Below are 20,637 nucleotides of genomic sequence, written 5' to 3'. Positions count from 1 at the left end.
TTGAAGTTTCAAGAGAATAATTCCATATTCTCTGTCTGCTTCTTGTTGATGTCAGAAATGCCTCTAACATCTTTTAAAAATGTAAATCATATTTACTTACCTATTTTCAGTTACCTGCAACTTCTTGTCTTTCCAGCGTCAGCTTGCAAGCTTACTCTTTGAGCTGGGATGCACCAGCTCTGCCTTACAGATATTTGAGGAGCTGGAAATGTGGGAAGATGCAGTGATCTGCTATGAAAGAGCAGGACAGCATGGAAAGGTAAGAAAAATGTTTTTTATAGCTGAGATTGGAAGCAAGACAATTGTGATAATGATTCTTGAAAACATTCAAGGAAAATTAACAACTATGGATGTACAGCAAGGTGTAATTTCAAGAAGGCTGTAGCAGTTATTCGTGATGGGGTCTTGGAGCTTTGTCCGTAGCAGATATTAGTTTTCTTCCCCACTTGATCTCAAACTATTAACTGTAGTTTTTAAAAACACTTAAAATAGAACAATATTGGTGCTTGATGTATTTAATTATCTAATGTTAACATATACAAATTACAGAATCAAACATTTGAGACAAGAAGTGGCGTAAGATTAAAAGGCTTTATTTTGTTAAGTCTATGTTGATGTTTTCCTGAACTTCCAAAGTTCTCCGTGATTTCTTTAACACTGCTGCAGCTGCCTGAGATCAGCTCCAAACAAAGACGATTTAAAGCCATCACCTAAATACATGTATCAGTGACAGAATTGTTTAAAAATGCTGGTAGCGGGCTGTAGCAGCCCTCCTATTGTTGATTATTTTGCTGTTACTATTAGAGCAATGGTAGGAGCAATGCCAACTTGTGTGTAACTTTAGCTGTGTTCTCGTTCTGGTGCAATCTCTCACACGTAAAGACAATAACAGGAACTCATGCTGTCAAGCATTGTTTTCAGAGTTTATATAGTTTTCAGAAATACTCACTTTCAGGCAAAAATGTTTTTTCTTTTCTTCCCTGTTCTCTCCCTCTGGTATATCATAGCATTAAATATATGAATGTATGTGTGCCTTTATGAGGACAAAATCACAAAGACTATGCTTAAACTAATTTAAGCAGAGAGTTATAACTTCAATTAATAGAAAAAATGCAGAATTTCTCATACTTACATGTTTTTTCTAATTATTGTGCACCAATGCCTAGATTTTGGTCATTAAAAACTGACAGATATGTTTTGCTGGCAAATTCTCTGTCACATTATGCATGCCTTGGGCATAGTATGCAAATATCACAATCTTCAGTATAGTGGAGAAGTAGAGGTCAATATTTTCCATTTCCTGGAAATGCATTCTGTCCGACTTATATTCACAAACTGCCCTTAGGGAGTTATGAAAATGGCACTTGGAGAATAGGGCAGGATATCTGACACAGGAAACTGCTTAGAAATGCTTTCAGAATGAGGGTTTGTGCTGTGCTTTGAAAAACAGAAAATGCTGTGTAAGTACTAAGTAACAGTAGTGCTGGGAAAAAAGCTAGCTTCAGATCAAAAAAGCCAGAAAATTAGAAACATTGAGCTGTTCGTCAAGGGGAGTGACTGTTTATGCTTCTTATCGGAAAGCTTTCAAAGTGTGAACTGTTTGTATTTATCAAAAATGTTTTTATGTTTTTACACATGGTAGTTACTCTTTTAGAAATGCACGAGGATCTGCTAGAGCGATATGTTGTTCAGTGGATATTCCTGTTGTTAAAGAACTTAGCATATATGTGCCCAAAAGAACAAACTCTTTTTAATAAACTTCTACATGTTTTCACTCACAGGTGCTTTTGTATAGAAAACCTGAATTTAAATACTGAAAAATCTAATAAAACATCCAGATATTAGCAATATCAATGCATTTGATGAGTACTTAAGCATTGAAGTAATATGTTCCGTCCTCCTACTTTTGAATTATGCACCGACAAAGAAAGAGAGCGTGTAGATAAGGCTATGCGAAACTCCACATTATGCACTTGTGAAATACATAACTCACTCAATTATAACAGGGCCATGTAGCAGTTACAAATTTTGCAGAGCAAGATGTCACTAGCATTTAGCAAACTTTTTTTGTGGATCTTTTATTGTTACTAGATATGGCTCTATACTCACTTGTTTCATAATCTGAACAAAATTAGTAGAAAGTGATATCATGACATGAGTCAACAGAAGAGTAACAGAGTGCCAAGCAATGAGCAAAACAGGGTACAGAACAAAAAAAAAAGTATTATGAAATCTGAATGCACAGTACATTGATAGTTGCTGTGGCTTTCTCATGCCAGTCTTTTACTTGTTGTATTCCTTTAACAGACTTGTTGCAAAAGCAGACTCTCATCTCCATGTGTGTAGTGAGAACTGGTGCTGAAAAGTGTCCCTCTCTCTTCTTTTAACTGTGAGGAGGACCCAGGGATCTGGAGAGTATTATTTACATCGGACAACTTTATTTGGTTAAGGTCTACAAGGTCCTGTTCAGTCTCACTGGCAATGGATAACACACTAAAAATGGTTCTATTTCCCTGCTAAAAAAAAAAAGAAAAGATAAACCAGAGACGTGAATTTTCAGTTCTTCCAGTTGAAGTGAGGCCTTTCTCCCTTGCAGAAGCTCTAGAGCGTGGTAGCTGCTGACCTTCGATAAATTAATGAGCTCTCTACCTTTTAGCCAGGTATTCCTTCTTACAACCCAGTGTTCAGCCCTGTCCCTGTTGCATCATCTCCTCAGAGTAAACAGCATGGTACACATGGGTATGTCAGTCTAAAACACATGGTTTTAGACCGACATACCCAGCAATCCACCTTCTACAGAGTTACTTTTCTTGTCATGACATGACACAGATATCTATAAATTTGAGCGAGGAAGCACAATTACGGTAAGATCTCAGAAGCTCCCATTTAAATTCAGGAAGTGCTTCACAGATGCAAAGTCAAGTAGTACTATGCTGATTAGCGCTTGAGATTGTTCAAGAACTTGATTGATTTCTACTACATAACATAACAGACGTAGAAGACTATAGGAGAAGCACTCCTATATGCAGCTACAAAATGGAGAGAGAGAAGTAAATGGCTTGCAAGGTCATGCATGAAGTTACAGGGAAGATGAAATGAAAACCAAAGAGCTCTCCTTTTCTCTCACTACCTCGTTCCATGCTCATCTGTTCTGCTTCTTCATGCTGCTTCTCTGGTAGCCTAGCAAATAACGTGCAAGCAGAAAAGATGAAAGCATTTTAGAAAATACTCTGAACTAGCAAGGGAATGAATTGTAAAATAATAGAACTAGTAGATCTGTGAAAAGTGAGGCTAATAGGGCCTTTTAGGAAACAAATAGAATAAAAGCATGGGAACATGTGGATAGGACGGCAAGTGGAAGTTTAGGGTTGGGAAGCCAAATGCAGGATGAATCTTGAATTTGGTTTCCAGAGGTCTCAGTAGTGAGTAATAAAAAGGCACCACCTTTTATTTAAAACAAAACTCTCTTTATTGATTGTGGACTTCTGTGAAGTGTTGCCTGCTTAATTCCCATACTAACTGTAATAGTCCAGAAAGCAAGATACCAGCCTAAATCTTTCTCGTGTTTAGATAACTGACTTCTGAACTGAGTATTGAATGCCATGCATTCTGGTGCAGACCATTCTGTGAAAAGCAGTAGTGTTATAATTAAATCTGTTTCAGTCAGCAAGAGTTATACAGCTTAATTTTTTTCTTTTTAGGTAACTTTTAATTGACAGTTTTCTTATCAAAGCTTACTTAATTTAGATACAATTTTTAGTTATAGACCATGCAAGTTAATCATTAATATCTGTTTAATGGGTAAGAATAAATCTCTAGTGGTTCCATTTCTTTTATGTACATTGCCTGAGCTGTGTGGAAGATGTTTCTTGATCATATTTTTTCTTAAGAGAAAATCTGGGGTTTTTTGCAGAAGCAGGGTTCTTATCAAAGATTAAATGTGCATTTTTGAAAATAGTTTACTACAAAGTTAGGAGACAGGTATATTTTTCTTCGCAAAAAACTAGACAAAATGAGAAATCCTGTTTTTAAAGTATAATCTGGTTGTGTAGAAGACAAATGACAAATGTTTTGAGAATACAATTCTTTTTTCAGTTTGTAGGTATGATCCCCTTTGTATTAGCCTTTAAAGATTTAAGTAATAAAAAGGTTTGTAACATGCCAGAGAGGTGATCAGATAGCTAATCAGATGAAGAAAAAGTCATACTTATGCTTATTTAATTCTCTGTTTTATCTGTGTGCTGAAATATTTATGTTGGCAATGAGTTCTTGTAAGCTTAGATCAGAACACGATGTTTTTATGCTCTTAAATGTAAGATGCAATTAGTGAATGGTTGGCTTTCTAGTCTGGCATACGATTAGTACTAGGCACTGCCACAGAAATGCAATCTGAACTTGGGAGTGCCCTGCAGAGGAAGAGCAGCAATCAGTGCACTTTTCACCTCCTAGCTGCTGTTCACACAGCATCGCTTCAGTCTTTTTTTTCTTTATCTGAAGGTAAAATAGCAAACCACCTTAGCTTTTGGTGTCTAATGTGATTACTGCAATAATAAAACACCCAGTTCTCTCTACTCTAGAAAAAAACATCTTAAAGATCTATTATTAATATGGGTTCCTTTAATCTTGTCATAGCAACTAATGGAGGCAGGGAAGGGGAAGTAAACTGCCCTTTAACCAAACCCTCTGCAAGTGCAATCTTCTTGTTAGGTGAGGTTTTCTAGTGCTTTGACTAGGCTAATTCTAAATTTTAAGTAATAGTTTCTTTGGCTTTCTTTGTAGAACTGTTCTATAGGCACTTAAAAACACTTGCCATTAAGTTATTTTCCTAATATTCAGCCACTAATTTTCTTCATAATGGGATTCCATTTTTGCTTGTTTAAGATCCGTTTAGAAAACTTAAACAATACATTGCTGCTTCACATTTGTGCACTTCAAATATTGGAGACTTTTACTGCTACTTTATTTAACAAAAATGATAGTAAGAATGAAGTGTTAAAATTCCTATACGTTAAATATTTCAAAACAAAGTAAAACAAAGTCATTTTTCTAAAGATGATTTTCAGACATGATCAATGAAGCTTACTGATAGGAGGAAGAGGAGTAAGTGACTGATTCTCTGGAGATCATCTGAAGGGCAAAGAAAATATTTCTTACAGAAACAAGAAAAACAGTAATAATTTAAATGCAAAGATGAACTCAACTTTCCTTTCAGATAAACTGTGTACGATAGAAGAATGACTACTGTTACAATAAGAAACTTTAGTTCTGTGGCAGGCTACATTGAATCTTTCTTGGTTTAGATGCTTCAAACAGATCTTTTCTAATAAAAAATAATACCAAGCTGAATTATGCCTGTTACATTTTTGCAGCAGGGGACTGAGGTAAGAGTTCAGTCTGAACAACAGATCATCTGTCCAGTGTATTTATCTTTTCAAAAAGGCACAGAAAACACACTATCTCTTGTTTAAAAGAGAAACAATAATTTTATTGTTAGAACAAGATAGTGATCCTGAGATAAAGAGCTTTTGAAAGTTGGTTACAGCCCAGAATGCATGTCTGGGAGACCCAGCCTGTGTCTTCTTTTCCATAATGTTGTATATATTCTGGATATATTTTATCTCAAACATATAGATAAATCTATAACTTGTGCATCTTGTGTAAAAGAGTAGCATTTTCAGCATAATAGAATGGAAGTAACTACTTTCAGAAACCAGAAATTAGAGAAAACGGAATGACAGTCATTGCAAGAGTACTTATTAGGATTTTAAAAAACCACAGATGATAAACTATTAGGGTTGCACATACCTTAATGGTGCTGATACTGCATTGCTGTGAGGGAGGTGTAGGTTTGATGTCCAGGACTGATATTTGCTCTTGGGACAGAATACACACCTAAGATACAAAATGAGGAGCAAGCTGCTTCTTATTTTAATGGGTACGTTTCCCTTGGTGCATTAAACCAAAAGCCACCATATTATGTTGATGTTGAAGTGTGGGGTTTTTTTTAAAAAACAGTTTGGAACCAGATTCTCCCTACACTTTATCTTTGATGCTGTGTTGGATCAAGATACTGTTTCCTTACTATTCCTACTTCTTAGTCTTCAGCTGATGATTTCAGGGTGCTAAAGAGGTATTTGTTCAGGTAGGCAATTAACTGAAAATAAATTGTCCCATTATGTATTGATTTCTCTTTGTTCTTTACCAGGCGGAAGAAATACTCAGGCGGGAGCTAGAGAAAAAGGAAACACCAGGATTATATTGTTTGCTTGGTGATGTTCTCAAAGACCACCAGTACTATGACAAGGCCTGGGAGCTCTCCAGGCACCGCAGCGCCCGTGCCCAACGCTCCAAAGGCCTCCTCCATCTCCGCAGCCGGGAGTTCAGGGAATGTGTGGAGTGCTTTGAACGTTCAGTGCAGATCAACCCTATGCAGGTTGGGAAACGGTACACATATGGCTTTGTTTTAGTTGTTGTGTTCAGTTTTGAATGATGCGACACTTTTTTTAAACAGCAATTCTGTGCACTATTGTCAAAGTAACAACTTCTTACTCTTCTTAGCAACTCTTTCACCATGTACTGGGAAGCCTGGCTAAAAATCGTAGCATGATGAAATTAAGACATCCTTTTTCATTCAGGTCCTTGCATGCAGCTAACTCTTTGCCCGTATAGCTCTTCTATTCCAAAGAGATCAAACCAATGAAAATTAATAATTATCATCAAATAAATCATGAACAAGTGTCAAGCAAGATACTCATAAGAAGAATGCTGTACAGATTTAAATGAAATTATTCTTTTGCCTTTTCTCTTGGCTTTGAATTACAGACTCTGATCTCTGTATTTCACAGAAATCTTTTTCAAGGGTTCTAGTCTGTCCTGCTCTGGAGTCTACTGAGAAGCATTGTGTTACACTTGTGATGACAGTAGCTTTTATTACAGTAATGCATCAAAACTGAAACCACAGTCAAAAGAGTTCTCTTGATGAAGCTGGGTATTTTGACAGATCCTTTGCAAGCTGTTCTGCAGACAATTTTTGTAATCTTGTTTCAGTTTCTCAGCTGCTATATCCCATCCCAGTAAGGTCCATCCTGTGGAAAGGTCTTGAGAATTTAAAACCGCTTTGTGGGTGTTTATATACATAAAATTGTGTTCTTCGTAGCCATTTCCAGGTCCATGTGAAAGTAGGATATTCCTTCTCGCCCTACAAAGAATACCACCAAAGCTGCTGTTTTGAGTTCCGCATAACTAGCTGGACTTCTGCTGTAGAAAAATTTTAAAGGCCTCCAGCCTTTCAAATCTTATATCCTAAAACTTTTTTATATTTCAATGATGTATTTTATTCCAGTGAATCAGAGTCCTGTTCTTATTCAAGTGAACTCCAGATAACTTATAAACACCTTTAGAATGGAAAGCAAAATGAACAAAAGTACTTCCCTTGTCTTTCAGTTCTCTTACTGACTCAGGAAATGCCAATGAAATATATGTTACTCAGATATGAACTTTATAGAAATCAAGAGGACTCCTGTGTAGTAGAAGGCTGCAGAAAATGGCCTACAGGGCTCAAAGCTGAGAAATATTCTGCTGAGATGCTTTTTTATTTTGTGTCCTATCCAAAGGAAGCTTAAAATGAAAGGCAATCCAAGAAAAATAGGCCAGTCCATATAGGAAAGTGAACATTTCCTCCTCTTGTTGCTCAGGAAGCTCTATTTAAGCTTCAAACAAATTGTTTCAAGCAAATAGATTGAACAAATGGATAGCGTGGATTGACATATCACTGTCTTCTACAGTCTATCTGTATTCTGTCACTACAGAAGTGAATTGTTTCCTATTCCAGGATGTCTTGTGGATTAAGAGCAGAGAGTAAGGTGATTCGAGATGCAAGGACTTTAATACAAGGAAAATATTCATTAACAAATTGTTCCCAGAATTGTGAATAATTTATCAGGTAAACAAGACTCCCTATTACAAAGAAATTCTTATTTTTTTGTGATTATGAGAAATGTTTTCGGCAGAAGAGATTTTTAGACTGCAGCAAGTGATTTCCCCGAAAATATCTAATGGATAAAACCATTCTCTGTCAACACTCCTTCAATCTTGTACAGTCTTTGGCCATCTGGTCAAATTTGGGTCAGGTCTCTGAGGGTAGGTCTTTGCAGTATGAGCCAACATCATATTAGACTTCGGAGAATCCACAAAGGGATGAAGGTCTTACAGTTCAAATAGGTCTGAAGCTTATCTTCATTAGCACTGCTGCGCACAGAATTACTTGTTCTAGTACATGTCTAGTGGGTGACGGATGCGTTTCTTTTGCACTTTCATAGCAAACTTCTTGCAAGGGTAGACTGAGACAATTACAGAGATCAAAGAGCTCATGCAGTCAGTTCTCCAGTGGTGAAAGTCCATGTAACAAAACTTACGGTTTGTTAAATAACAGATTTGTTAGTTCTTGTACTGAACAGCGTATGGTTCTGTATATCCAGTCACTTCACACTTGAATTTTCCAGAGTGTTCATAGCACCTTTTTTTGTGCTGACACTGTTCTCCACCATGTCACAGTTGGCAAGAAACGAATAATCCTCTTTTGTGCTAGATTATTTGGCTCATAACTTCTCAGGCTAATTTTCTTGGGTGTGAAGCAAGAGAAGTGATCTCTCTCCAATTTGGGAGAATAGTCACACTTTCGAAGTCAGCTTGCCATCAACCACATCTGGAATTTAAAGTTTTGGACAATGCAATGAGGGCCTTATTCTCAACAATTCTCATTCATCTTGTAATAGTAAAAGTAACTTAAAATTTGAGCCTCACTGGAGATGATGATAGAAGTTTCTCTACCTACTTAAAACTATAGTAAGTTCTGTCAGTGTGTTGTGTTCAGAAGAAACTGAATTATAAGGGAGAAAAATTATGCCAAAAAAAGAGTAATTAAAAAGGTACTCAGCTAGGATTTCACTCAACTAAAGCTCTTAAAATGTTGTACTAATTACTAACTTCAAAGACTAATTTTGCTCTGCTGGGTATGGATTGTTTCTAAACTAACACTGCTGTTCTCCTAACAATATTGTACTGAAGAGTTTACCGGATTCAAAAAAAGTTTTCTCAGATATATGATTTGGGCTTTTTTTCTTTTTAAATATTTAGCTATACTGTAACTAGGTTATTTTGGAACCATATTCCCACTAATATGAGAAAATTGTTTAGACTTTCTTAAAGCATTTAATAATCATTTAGACTTACTAAAGACTTGCCTGGAAATTCCTGACGGCAAGTTTTAACAAAGAGTCCAAGCTTAAATTATCTTCCCTTACTGGTCACTGCCTTCAGTTTTGAACAGGATAAAAATTTACAGCTCATTCTCATGTGTTTTTCCAATCAGTAGCAACATTTGAACCTCTAGGCAACACACTTTTTTCTATTTCCAAAAAAGAACTTTAACCTAGTTCCACAAGCCTTGACAAAAGTCTTTTTTGAACTTTGGACAAAGTTTTCCTTACGCTACCTTTCAGTCAGTCACTTTCCTCAGAGCAGTTGTTACATCAGCCAGTGGGATCAGCAGATTTTGTGCCCTCCCCAATAAAAAGGCAATTCTTACCATTCTTTCCACACAAAATAACTTGAGTCCATTCTTAAACTGTATCCTAAATAAATTATTAGAGTGTCACTGCCCTTCTTATATTGTGGAAGAAATTCATGTTTCCTTTCCAGATATCTAAGGGATGATAAAATACCATTTAATTGCTATAATAGATCAAAGGCAATGAACCTTGGTTTTTTGTTTGTTTGCGTTTGGATTTTGTGTGGTTTTTTACACAGCTACCGTGTTTTTCCATTTAACTTGTCAGAATTATTCTCTTGTAGCTTTCTCATTTGTGTAGCACGCCAGCCTTTATGTCCACTTATCTTGTGTAGCACACCAGCCTTTATGTCCACTAATCTTTTTTTTTTAACTGTTATGATTGTCTAGTCTTTTTAGAGCCTTTTTGAAAGATGATGTGCAGTTTCTCCAGGCCTTGAAATGTCATCTTTAAATGTTTCAAGTCTTCTGCAGACCTTTACTCTTTAGCTGCCCCTTTTAGTTTTTAATGCAGCTTTTCCATTTAAAGTAGCTCTTAAATTTAACATAGAATCATAGAATGGTTCAGGTTAGAAGGGACCTTAAAGATGATCCAGTTTCAACCCCCTGCCATGGGCAGGGACACCTCCCACTAGACCAGGCTGCTCAAAGCCCCATCCAGCCTGGCCTTGAACACTTCCAGGGATGGGGCAGCCACAACTTCTCTGGGCAACCTGTTCCAGTGCCTCACCACCCTCACAGTAAAGAATTTCTTCCTAACATCTAATCTAAATCTACCCTCTTTCAGTTTAAAACTGTTATCCCTCGTCCTATTGCTACACTCCCTGATAAAGGGTCCCTCCCCATTCTTTGTATTAAATGAGTTGCATTTGTTCTTGAAGGACTAGTGACTCTAGATACATTACAAAGTATCTTTTGTATGGTAACATTTTGAACCTGTCATTCATACAGGTCAGGATCAAGGCAAGTACTGTCTTCTGACTAGCTTCTTTATTTCTAAAAAATTTACCCATGCAATTGCATCCATTATGGCATTCACTAAACTATGTTGAATTATTGAAATCTCCCTGTATTTTCTAAGTTTTCTATTTTCACAGCCCTCTGATATGCCCCAGTATGTTACCTTCTCTATTTTAGTCAAGTATTCTGAGATGCAGTCGTCATACTGCTTTTTTTACTGTGGCCTGAAATTTTAGTCTCTACCAGTTCTGTTGTTTGTTTATATAGCTATTTTCTATATGATTGATGCTGAAGTTTTCTTTAACATATAGCAGCATTCTTCCACCCGCATGACCTATTCAATTTTCTGTATACTTTTTGCATCCATATCGTAGCATCTCAGCTCCTTGACTTAATTCCCACCCCAGAGACTTTTCATCTCACTCTTCTTATCTGCTAAAGGATCCCTTTTGGATGCCTTTCCCAACCTTCTCCATCATATCCGGTTCTCACATTTTTTCCGTTCAGTTGAAACCTTCATACATAGTTAATGCTAGGCAAAATATCTTGTTTCACGTTATTAAGAAAAGAAAATTATTTACCATTCTTTGGTGTTACTGTATGATTTTTACTAGGTACCTGCTCATATAGCTCTTTTCCCCAGAAAAGTTCTGTTTCTGAACATTGCATTGTAAACTAGAGAAGACTGGTATCCTGACAAGTAGAAAGAGCACGTCACATATGGTTAAGTGGTCTTTATATAGTCAACACACTTGTTTAAAGTTTTCTTATATTCTGCATACAGGATATTATTTATTACAGTGCAATACTTTTATGATAGCTGAAAATCAGGTAAAATCAACAAGAGTAGTGTGTGTTTGAGCATCCAGGCAAGATTATTTCTTTTGTGCAGAAATATGTGTGTACATATATATGTAATCATCCATTTTTGCTCTCCAGCTAGGTGTATGGTTTTCCTTGGGCTGTGCATACATTGCTTTAGAAGGCTACGAAGGTGCTGCCAAAGCATTTCAGCGCTGTGTGACGTTGGAACCAGATGTATGTACTTTTCACCAAGCGATTCAGATGGCTTATCTAAAAGCAACAAGGATGTTTTCATTATAAACAAGCAAAGCAGTAATGAAAAACTTGTTTAAGCCTTAGCCCTTTGAATAAGTTAAACTTGTGCATGAAGGATATATTTTTGTCATGAGGCATCATAAAAATACTTGCCCAATACTTAACTTCATTCAAGTATGTGTGTGTGAATGTTAAAATATGTTTGAGCAGAAATTCCTTTGTGCTTGCATACGTTGCTAAAACAGAGAAAAGGGAAAGAGTGGACTGTGAGAAGTGCTAAAAAGAGAGATAAAACAAAAAAAAAATTAAATTAAAATACTTAGTCCTCTAAGTAATCAAATTCTCCTGAAACAAAAGTCAAATAAGTGGTTGTATGACAGGTAAATTTGTAACTATATAGTTCATAAGCACAGGGAGAATGGAGCTTGTTGGCCAGTTTTTCAGGGTGCATGGGGCAAGCATGTGTACGGTATTGCAGTTTGAGCGTGACTGTGCATTGAGACGGCAGAGGCGTCATGTGGGTTACCTCTCGGGAATGTACTGGCTATACTTTGGTCAAAAGGCCTGACTGCCAGCGTGTTGCTTGTGTAGAGTTAATGCCACTTGCTTGATAGAAGCTATCATTCATTCTTTTCTCTTGGGGAAAAGAATGAGAGACCAACGAAAGGTGAGGGATTATTCTTTTTTCTTTAATAATAAAATTAAATAACTTATTTGGAAAAAAAACCCATACGGGCAGAAAACCCTGTATTTAACTGGAATTTTTACTTTATATATTGATATTTTTTTCTTTCAGTACAGTAGATTTACTTCCAAGTGGATACTAAAATTTTGATTATATTCAAATAAAAGTTGATTATATTCATATGAACAAGCCAACTGACTTCTCAGTGAGTTAAGTGGCATTTCTTTTGTGAGTGAAGGATGCTGGGCTGGCTCTTAGTTATGGACGTGAAACCTGTCTTTATACAATGATCTGCAGAAATGTAATGACCATTTTCATTAATGAAACCTCAAAGTTTCCCAACATGATTTAAATGCTCCTTAAGCCTGGGGATAGCCTTCATTACCAGAGTATATTTCATTGCAGTACTTGGGTTCTGTTCTTCAAATTTATACTTGTCACTTTGCTGAATTCAGTGGTGCAGCTTCAAACTTACAGCAGCGTAAGGCGATGGGCAGGGCTCATCTCTGTACATGGCTCTGCTGGTTTTACCAGAGGAAAAATTGTCTGAGCACTCTGTGATCCTTTTCAGCTAAACCAGTTGATAGGCGCTGTTGGAACTAACCCTGTTAGTTTCGCCTGAGGTGCATTAGGGGACATTCAGATCATTTTTTCCACTAACAGAGCGGTGCAGGTAGGTAGCTTCCAGCTAGTGAGAAGTGATGAGCTGCTGAGAGCACTGACGTCTCCAGCCATCCCAGCTAGATCCAGAAGAGGATGCCTATTTACAGTTTAAACTGAAGGCAAAAGCTGCCTTAGTGTATTCCAACCAGAAGGCACTTAATTGATATTTATATACCCGATCGGTGCTGTAGTCAGTAATAGTTATTTATGTATTTCTATTTTAATATAACATTTTCTATTTCAGTGTAATATTTTGACTGCCTTGTAGAAAATATGTGTTAATATGTGTGATTAGCAAAATCGATGATATTTCACAGTAGTTTTATTTACATAGTTTAATGAAGTAAGCATAATATAAGTGAATAATTTTTTTGGTGTTTCTCCTTTTATCATTACAGAATGCTGAGGCCTGGAACAATTTATCAACTGCTTATATCAGATTAAAACAGAAGTAAGTACTTCAAAAGCATTAGAAGATACTGCTTCTGAAATAAATAATTGGGACTTCCTTTTTTTGACGTAGAGCTTTTTTTATTCTTACAGTCTGGCTACCTCATTTTTTGTAAGTCTTATCGCTTCAGTTCTCTCTCCCAGGTTGGATCATTGATAAATTCTTTCATTTTGGCGGAAATAGTTTTGTAAGCTTTATAAAAGTAGCAACCTCTCACCCTAAGTTTTTTTTCTTGTTAAAAGTATTTATGATGTAGTAAGTACAACCAGTGCAAAAAAATTCATATTAAAGTTCGAAAGTAATTTGAATATGAAGTTTAAAAGATATGTTCATTTCAAGCAAACTATATGTTTAGACCTATGTCAATTCATGCTACATTCATCTCAGTAGATTTAAGGGAAAAACAGGCAGTTTATTTTTTATATTACGAAAGCAGATAGAGATCTACACACATAATAGATCACTTGTTCTTTTCCCTACAAATTAAGCATTAGTACAAGAAGCTTTGACCTAAATGGACTGCCTTTCTTGTTCTATATTTCAACTCAATGTAATAAAAGTTACTTGTAGACACAGAATACCTGAAAGAACTTAATATTTAAGAAGAATTTTCACATTATAACTTGTCCCCAAAGAATGAAACAAAAGAATAAGATAAATTTTTAAAAACCTTACTCAAAATCTGACACCAATTTATACGGTTATGCAGACAAGAGGCAAACTAAAAAAGAGAAAAAGAATAGTAAATTTACATAAAAGGGTAAATTGATAAACATACAAAGGAAATGTGGGAAGTGATAACATAAAAATTCGACAGGTGGTTTGATATTCTAATGGGAGCAGGAGGGAAGAGAAAATGAAGGCTAGAATAACTACTGAAGACTAAAACGTAATAGAAATCAAGAGCTGCTTTTACCTTCTCAATAGTTCCTTTCTTCTTCAGTAATGCCTTGAGAATGCCCAATTTTTTGACTTAGACTGTGTGTGATATATTGCTCCTTCTTGTGCATAAAGTTCAAAAGAGTATGTCAGATGCTCAGTGTACTGGCTTGTTTCAGAAAAGTATGTTCGATCAAAATAATTTTTCTGTCTGTTCATCTACTACAAGGCTGAGTAGTTCTAATCACTGAGTGATTAGTTTCACTTTATTGGTTTAATTTTATTTTATTATTGTTAATCTACTCTTGTGATTTAACACGCTAAATACATACAGCACTTGAGACCTATTTGATATTGTATCAAAAGCGGTAAAGAGGGGCATGATTCTCAGGTTTTTTTTCCACAGGAATCATGTGGGAGAGGGGTATGTGTACAGGAAATCTTAAGTCTGTTTTACATGCTGATAGCTGAGTGTGGCCTGTATTTGCTGTCGAATAACAACTTCTTTGATTATTGGCGTAGTCACTTATAAATCAAGACAGTGTGTGAGTTAGCTTAACCAACTCTTAAAACAGAGGATTTCTGTAATACTACACTTCATGTAGTTTATTTTGGGGGGCCGAGTGGTGCTGAAAGTGTAAATTCTTATTTTAAGAATTGCTGGGGGCGGGGGGGGAAGTGGAGGGAGGGTTAAAAAAAGGAAAACAATACTAAGATATTTAAGTTAATTGTTTTCTTTTGCTCCCTCATCAAAATCAAGCTTTACTTCAACCAGGCTCTTAAATCAGTCCCACCCAAGGATAGTGCATTTGGGTAAGGCTTAGTGGAGTCTCAAACAACAGACAAATATAAAATGTGTAAGTCTTTTTGAAAAGTGTATGCAAACAACTTGCTGACACCCAAATGAAAGGGGTTTTGTTGTTTTTTCGATTTGTTTTTTTAAGAGTCCACAAGTTTTGTGTATTCTGAATTTCCTCCAGAAAAATTAATTGTGATGAAAACAGCCTCTACTCTTCAGTTTACCAGAAAAACTTCTCTGGGTGCCGGGAGGCCTTTGAAATCTAGATCTCATATTTCTCAGAACAAACTGGGACTGGCCCTCTGTCCTTTGGGTGAAAGATTCCTGGTTTCCAAGACAGGATGTTGCACTAGTTTCCTGTTTGGATATGAATTGGTTTAACTGTTGCCCTGGTTAAGGATACTCCATCGTTATATGATTCATTAAGAGGACTTTATTAGCATAGCAAGGATGATGATTTGAGGAATACAATTTCCATCCCATCCCTCTGGTATCTTGGCTACATTTCACAGTTCCATCTGATTGGCATCTGCCCTCCTGATAACTTATTAACTGTTTTGAGAAGATGGGGGATATCATACAGGCTAATCCTGCAGATGTTGAAGACCAGTTTCAGAAACAGTTTTTCAAGGTGATTAGGGTACATCAGTCAGCAAGAGCATCTTCCAGCCTATCAGAGAGCTGTGGCACATCCCAGCTTCCATTGTAGCAAAATCCACAGAGGAAGGAGCGAGTCTCTCTTCTTTTCTAATATAATCTATCTATCAGGATCTGAAATCCCTTACTAGGACTGTTACCAGTGGAGGAGACCCAACTGTTAGTACATTTACTCGGCAGCGTCACATATATCAGAAGAGAGAGAAAAGGGGAGTGAACATGGGAAAATCCTACGGGTGGACTATTCTGCTGTAACCATGCCAAATGACCTGGTTTCCTTCAATAATTTTGCTCTATCAGTCAGCTCTCTTCGCGTGTATTTGGTAACTCTTTTAATACTATGGGCTTAGATTGGCAGTTATTTACATTTTTCCCTGACCCAGCCATTCCAAACTTTTAATGGCCTGATCCACTCGTTAGATACTCCCTTTTCCTGGCTGGGATATTTACACTCTCCTGGATCCTCTTTTTGAAACTCAACCAACAATTTCTTTGAGCTGTCTTTCTTTAGAGACAGCATTTTTAGCAACTTACTCAAGCAATAGAGCAAGTGAACTACAAATTTTGAAAACAAGGCATCCTTATACGATCTTTATTAAGAAGAGATTTATTGTCATACCTCCCCAAAGAAGAGTTTTACCAGCCTGGGAAAACTCTGTTTCAAGTTTTCATTTAAAGTTATTTATTCCTTTGTATTTTTTCTAGATGTCATGCGTGTCCAGCTGAGAGTAAGCTTTAGTTTCTTGAAGTCCTAAGAACCGTATCACTGTGATTGTCTAGCAAAGCTTTTTTTAAAGTATCAAATTTATTGAAACTCTTGACAGTACATTTTAACGCTTTGAACAGCAGGCACCCAAACCTTACCAACGTATGCTTCAGACTGCATTAGCACTTCTTACTCCTTCTGCCTCCTCTCTGGCAGCGTTGATTGCATGTTGTGCAGGAGGTCATACCTCTGTAAACTGTAGGTCAGCTGCTTTCAGCCCGTATTCTTGATTTGGACAAACTGTCTACAGAAAAGGTGGAGAGGGACCCTTTATCAGGGAGTGTAGCAAAAGGACGAGGGGTAACAGTTTTAAACTGAAAGAGGGGAGATTTAGATCAGATACTAGGAAGACATTCTTTACTGTGAGGGTGGTGAGTCCCTGGAGCAGGTCGCCCAGAGAAGCTGTGGATGCCCCATCCCTGGAAGTGTTCAAGGCCGGTTTGGATGGGGCTTTGAGGAACCTGGTCTAGTGGGAGGTGTCCCTGCCCATGGCAGGGGGGTTGGAACTAGATGATCTTTAAGGTCCTTTCTACCTCTTAACCATTCTATGATTCTATGATGATTCTATATTCCTTACCAGAGAAGGTCATTAACTCTCGCCTTGAGTAAGGGAGTGGTACAGAGTTGCCTGCAGTGAATCCATATGAAAAAATAAAGATGCTTCCTGACTTGTCAGTGACTTTATAGGAATTATTCAGTCCACCTTTTTCTTCTGCCACTATGAGATGGTTCACTGGGCAACACCTTTGGTGAAGGACACTAATAGCATTTGGGGCCACTCTGACACGTTTCTACTGAGCAGTGTAGTGTCAGGGAACAGAGAGCATAAGTAAAGCTTCCAGCTGACATAAGAAAAAAAATGGTTGAAAATGATGGGCTTCTGTGCAATGGGTGTGCATGTTTACCACGTGCAAATGTTTAAAATAAATCACAAAAAGCTGTTATTGTTAAGTAACCTTCCTTTGTGTGATGAAATGAGACAATATCATTCCGCATCTGCCATGAACTCTGTGATTTTTAATTTTTTAATATGTGTTACAACTGCAGCATGAGTAAGATTGTTTTCTCATGATTCCAGTTAAAAATTCAGGAAAGAAAATATTGCCATAGATGGCACAATTATAATGATTTTTTGTCAGAATGTAATTATGAGAGCTAACATAGAAACCACCTAGTTCAGACTCCACAAAGCGTATTGTGGAGTGAACTGATAGAAAGTAACTGGCAAGAGAGGTTAAAGAATTATCAGTATTGTAAATTATGAACAATAACTTTTACATTGTACTGCTTTCTAAACCTGATTTTTTAAATAAGCAGCTTTTTAGTTGATAAAGTGCTAGCTGATTTTAATATAGAAATCTTCTATAGTAAATCTTTATATAGACTCTTCTTTTCTATTCTCGTTTTTTATTATTGATTAGAATCAAGGCATTTCGAACCCTCCAAGAAGCTCTGAAGTGCAACTATGAGCACTGGCAAATATGGGAGAACTATCTTCTCACCAGTACAGATGTTGGAGAGTTTTCAGAAGCAATTAAAGCTTATCACCGGCTCATGGACTTAAGAGAAAAGTACAAGGATACGCAGGTGGGGAAGTTTTCGTGTTAAGTCATCATATACGTTCATTAATTTTTCTTGTGAGACAGGGAGAGATTTCTGCTGTAATGGTATGAGTAATGATAGTACACATACCAGTGAAGTTATGTGGGCAAGACATTTAATTTTTTGAGATCTGGACTGTAAGACTAAGTGTTTAAAATAAAAATGGACAAAAGGAAACCAGATTCCACAAATGAGCCTTTGAAAGTGAATTATGTTTCATAGATGGAATGCATTACAGTCAGAACATTGATTCTTAATAATTCAAACAAAGAAAAATAAAGGAGGTATTTTGGTCAGCTTCCACTGTACTTCAATTAAATTTAGTTACCTTCTATGTTTGTAAATGTACGCTCTGGATAAAATCCAGAGAGCCTACTTTAACAGCTTCAGCTGGGATGTTACCTTGCCTAAAACCAGGTCCTGACCCGAGCAGGGTTCTGTATACTCAGTGGAAATGGCAAGGTGAATCTGAAATGTAAGCCGAGGAATCCCTTAAGCAGAATAGTGAATCACCTCCAAAAGCCTTTGCAAAATTACCGTATCTGGTTGAACAGCTTATGAGCTCTTAGGGAGTTTGTGTGTCGTACCACGGTAAGAGGACCCAGCTGCTGCTGGTCATTGATTCCAGGAGTATGTTTCTTTTCTTATCCCATGAAATGATTGAAAGTACCTTTCCTGGATCTTGGGAGTCTGAGTGATGAGGAGAGAGAACAGATAGAATTAATTATGGTTGCGGAAGCATCTCGTTTGTTCACTGGGGGCAGGGATGTTAAAAGCTCTTTTCAGTTTACTTTTTAAAATCAAATTTTATGTGACTACAGTCGTTACTGTTATAAAGCCAACCACCCACAGGATAACATTCAGTATGAATGAAATCTTTTGGGTTTGATATGGCTGAACATTAAAAGGTCTCAAACTCTCTATGCACTAACAAGTATCTATGGAAAATAGTCTATGGTAAAGATTAGTGTGTTTGGCAGCTACAGTATTGTGGTACTGGTGGGGCTTGTGAGTCTATTCATGGAACATCTTGTAGATGATTGGCTTTTTTAATTAATTTTTTTCTCAATTGTTAATTTAAATAACATTTTTAGGGGTGGTCTACTGTATTATTTTAGTCAGATTGACAGCTGGCCAGGAATAGAACTTCCTACATGTATTTGTCCATTTTATATACTTTGAGATAAGAAACACTCCTATTAGTATATTTTGACAAATTGTATGTAGGATATTTTATTAAAGTATTTGGGGATATTGCTTGCACTAAATTTCTATTTTTGTTGTATAACTCTTGTCATCTTGTTCCCATACAACTTTTATCATTTTTACATAAGTGTATATATGCTATGTATCGAAAATATTATTTTTTATGCATCCAGATTTTAACTTTGGCTTCTGATATGTAAAGTGCTTTATAGGTTTCATCATAACTTCTAATACAGTTTCCTCAATTAGAAGGATTTACTAGTTGGCCAAAAAAAACCTCAGAGCCTGATTAAAGAATTTCAGAAAGGCTTTAGTCAATAATCTTACAAGGAAGAGAAGAGTATTCCCATAGTGAAACAAAAAAAAAGCACATAAAACTAAAAGCTTCTGCTGAGATTGTTTACAAAGCTCACCAGTAATTTCTGAGCCTCTCCCATTTGCCAACTGGTCTGTTTTAAATAGAGATGCTCTGTAACCCTCTTGTGCAGTTGTATTTTAACGAAGTAAAGTCCTGAACATGGGTAGGTGGAAGCATACACTTCTTTTTCCATGCAAAAAGAGACCATGACCTTCTCTCAGGTTATATTTAGTATTTCGAGTCATAGTAGATTTTAGTTGATAGACTACTAAGTTAGGTGATATAGTGGTGAGAAAGAAGGCAGAAATTTAAAAATTGAGAAAAATAAGTATGCATGGGACTGGAAGAAACAAGTTGAGTCATTGATTTCAGTTCTTTGTGAAAACAGAAAGTCAATCACTAACCACTTTTAGCATAATCATTGTTGCAGAACACCGCTTATGAGACTGAATGCATCAATTAAGAGTGTGCAATTGAATGTATAATTTGAAACGTCCTTCCTTTGTGTAGTTACATCGGATTCTTTTATTTCAGTATAGTATGAAGTCATATTTGTAGATCACTGATTTCTTCTAATAACAGTAAGGCATTCATATCTCCATCTGTGATTTCTGTTAGGACATTGCTGTCTTTTTGTGCCAGACTTCTGAGTACAGAATGCAACATTGGGAAATTTTGTTTCTAAGCTATTCTAGTTACTTAACGGTGTCATCCTTGTGGCGAAGGTTCTGAAATCAGGATATTGTGAGACTTGAAGATATGCATCTACAGATTCTGCAGACAGAATTGAACAAGGAAAAGATGAAAGCCTTTTTAAAAATGAGCAACGATGCAATAAGAGATTACAGCAAAGGACATACTTTCAAAAGTCTCAGTTTTCTAGTATTCCCCTTAAATGTTATAAGCATGCCCTCTTACATTCCTTCCTTACTGGTTCTTAAAATTCTTCAAATTTCCATATTCCTTTTAATGTTCATTAATCTA

At 36.5% G+C, this 20,637-nt stretch overlaps 1 protein-coding gene across 1 annotated transcript in view; it reads left to right on the top strand.

Annotated features, from left to right (window-relative positions):
• TTC27 (tetratricopeptide repeat domain 27) overlaps window positions 1-20,637 on the top strand; it is a 132,018-nt gene that overhangs the window by 99,419 nt on the left and 11,962 nt on the right. Inside the window, exons 12-16 of the mRNA XM_054196568.1 lie at window positions 137-259; window positions 6,206-6,433; window positions 11,468-11,566; window positions 13,334-13,386; window positions 17,909-18,074. Coding sequence (XP_054052543.1) covers window positions 137-259; window positions 6,206-6,433; window positions 11,468-11,566; window positions 13,334-13,386; window positions 17,909-18,074 — 669 coding nt within the window. The remainder of the gene's footprint in view (window positions 1-136; window positions 260-6,205; window positions 6,434-11,467; window positions 11,567-13,333; window positions 13,387-17,908; window positions 18,075-20,637) is intronic.

The sequence above is a fragment of the Rissa tridactyla genome, chromosome 3, assembly GCF_028500815.1.
Source record: "Rissa tridactyla isolate bRisTri1 chromosome 3, bRisTri1.patW.cur.20221130, whole genome shotgun sequence".
Taxonomy (NCBI): domain Eukaryota; kingdom Metazoa; phylum Chordata; class Aves; order Charadriiformes; family Laridae; genus Rissa; species Rissa tridactyla.
This window is presented reverse-complemented; position numbering and strand designations above follow the sequence as displayed.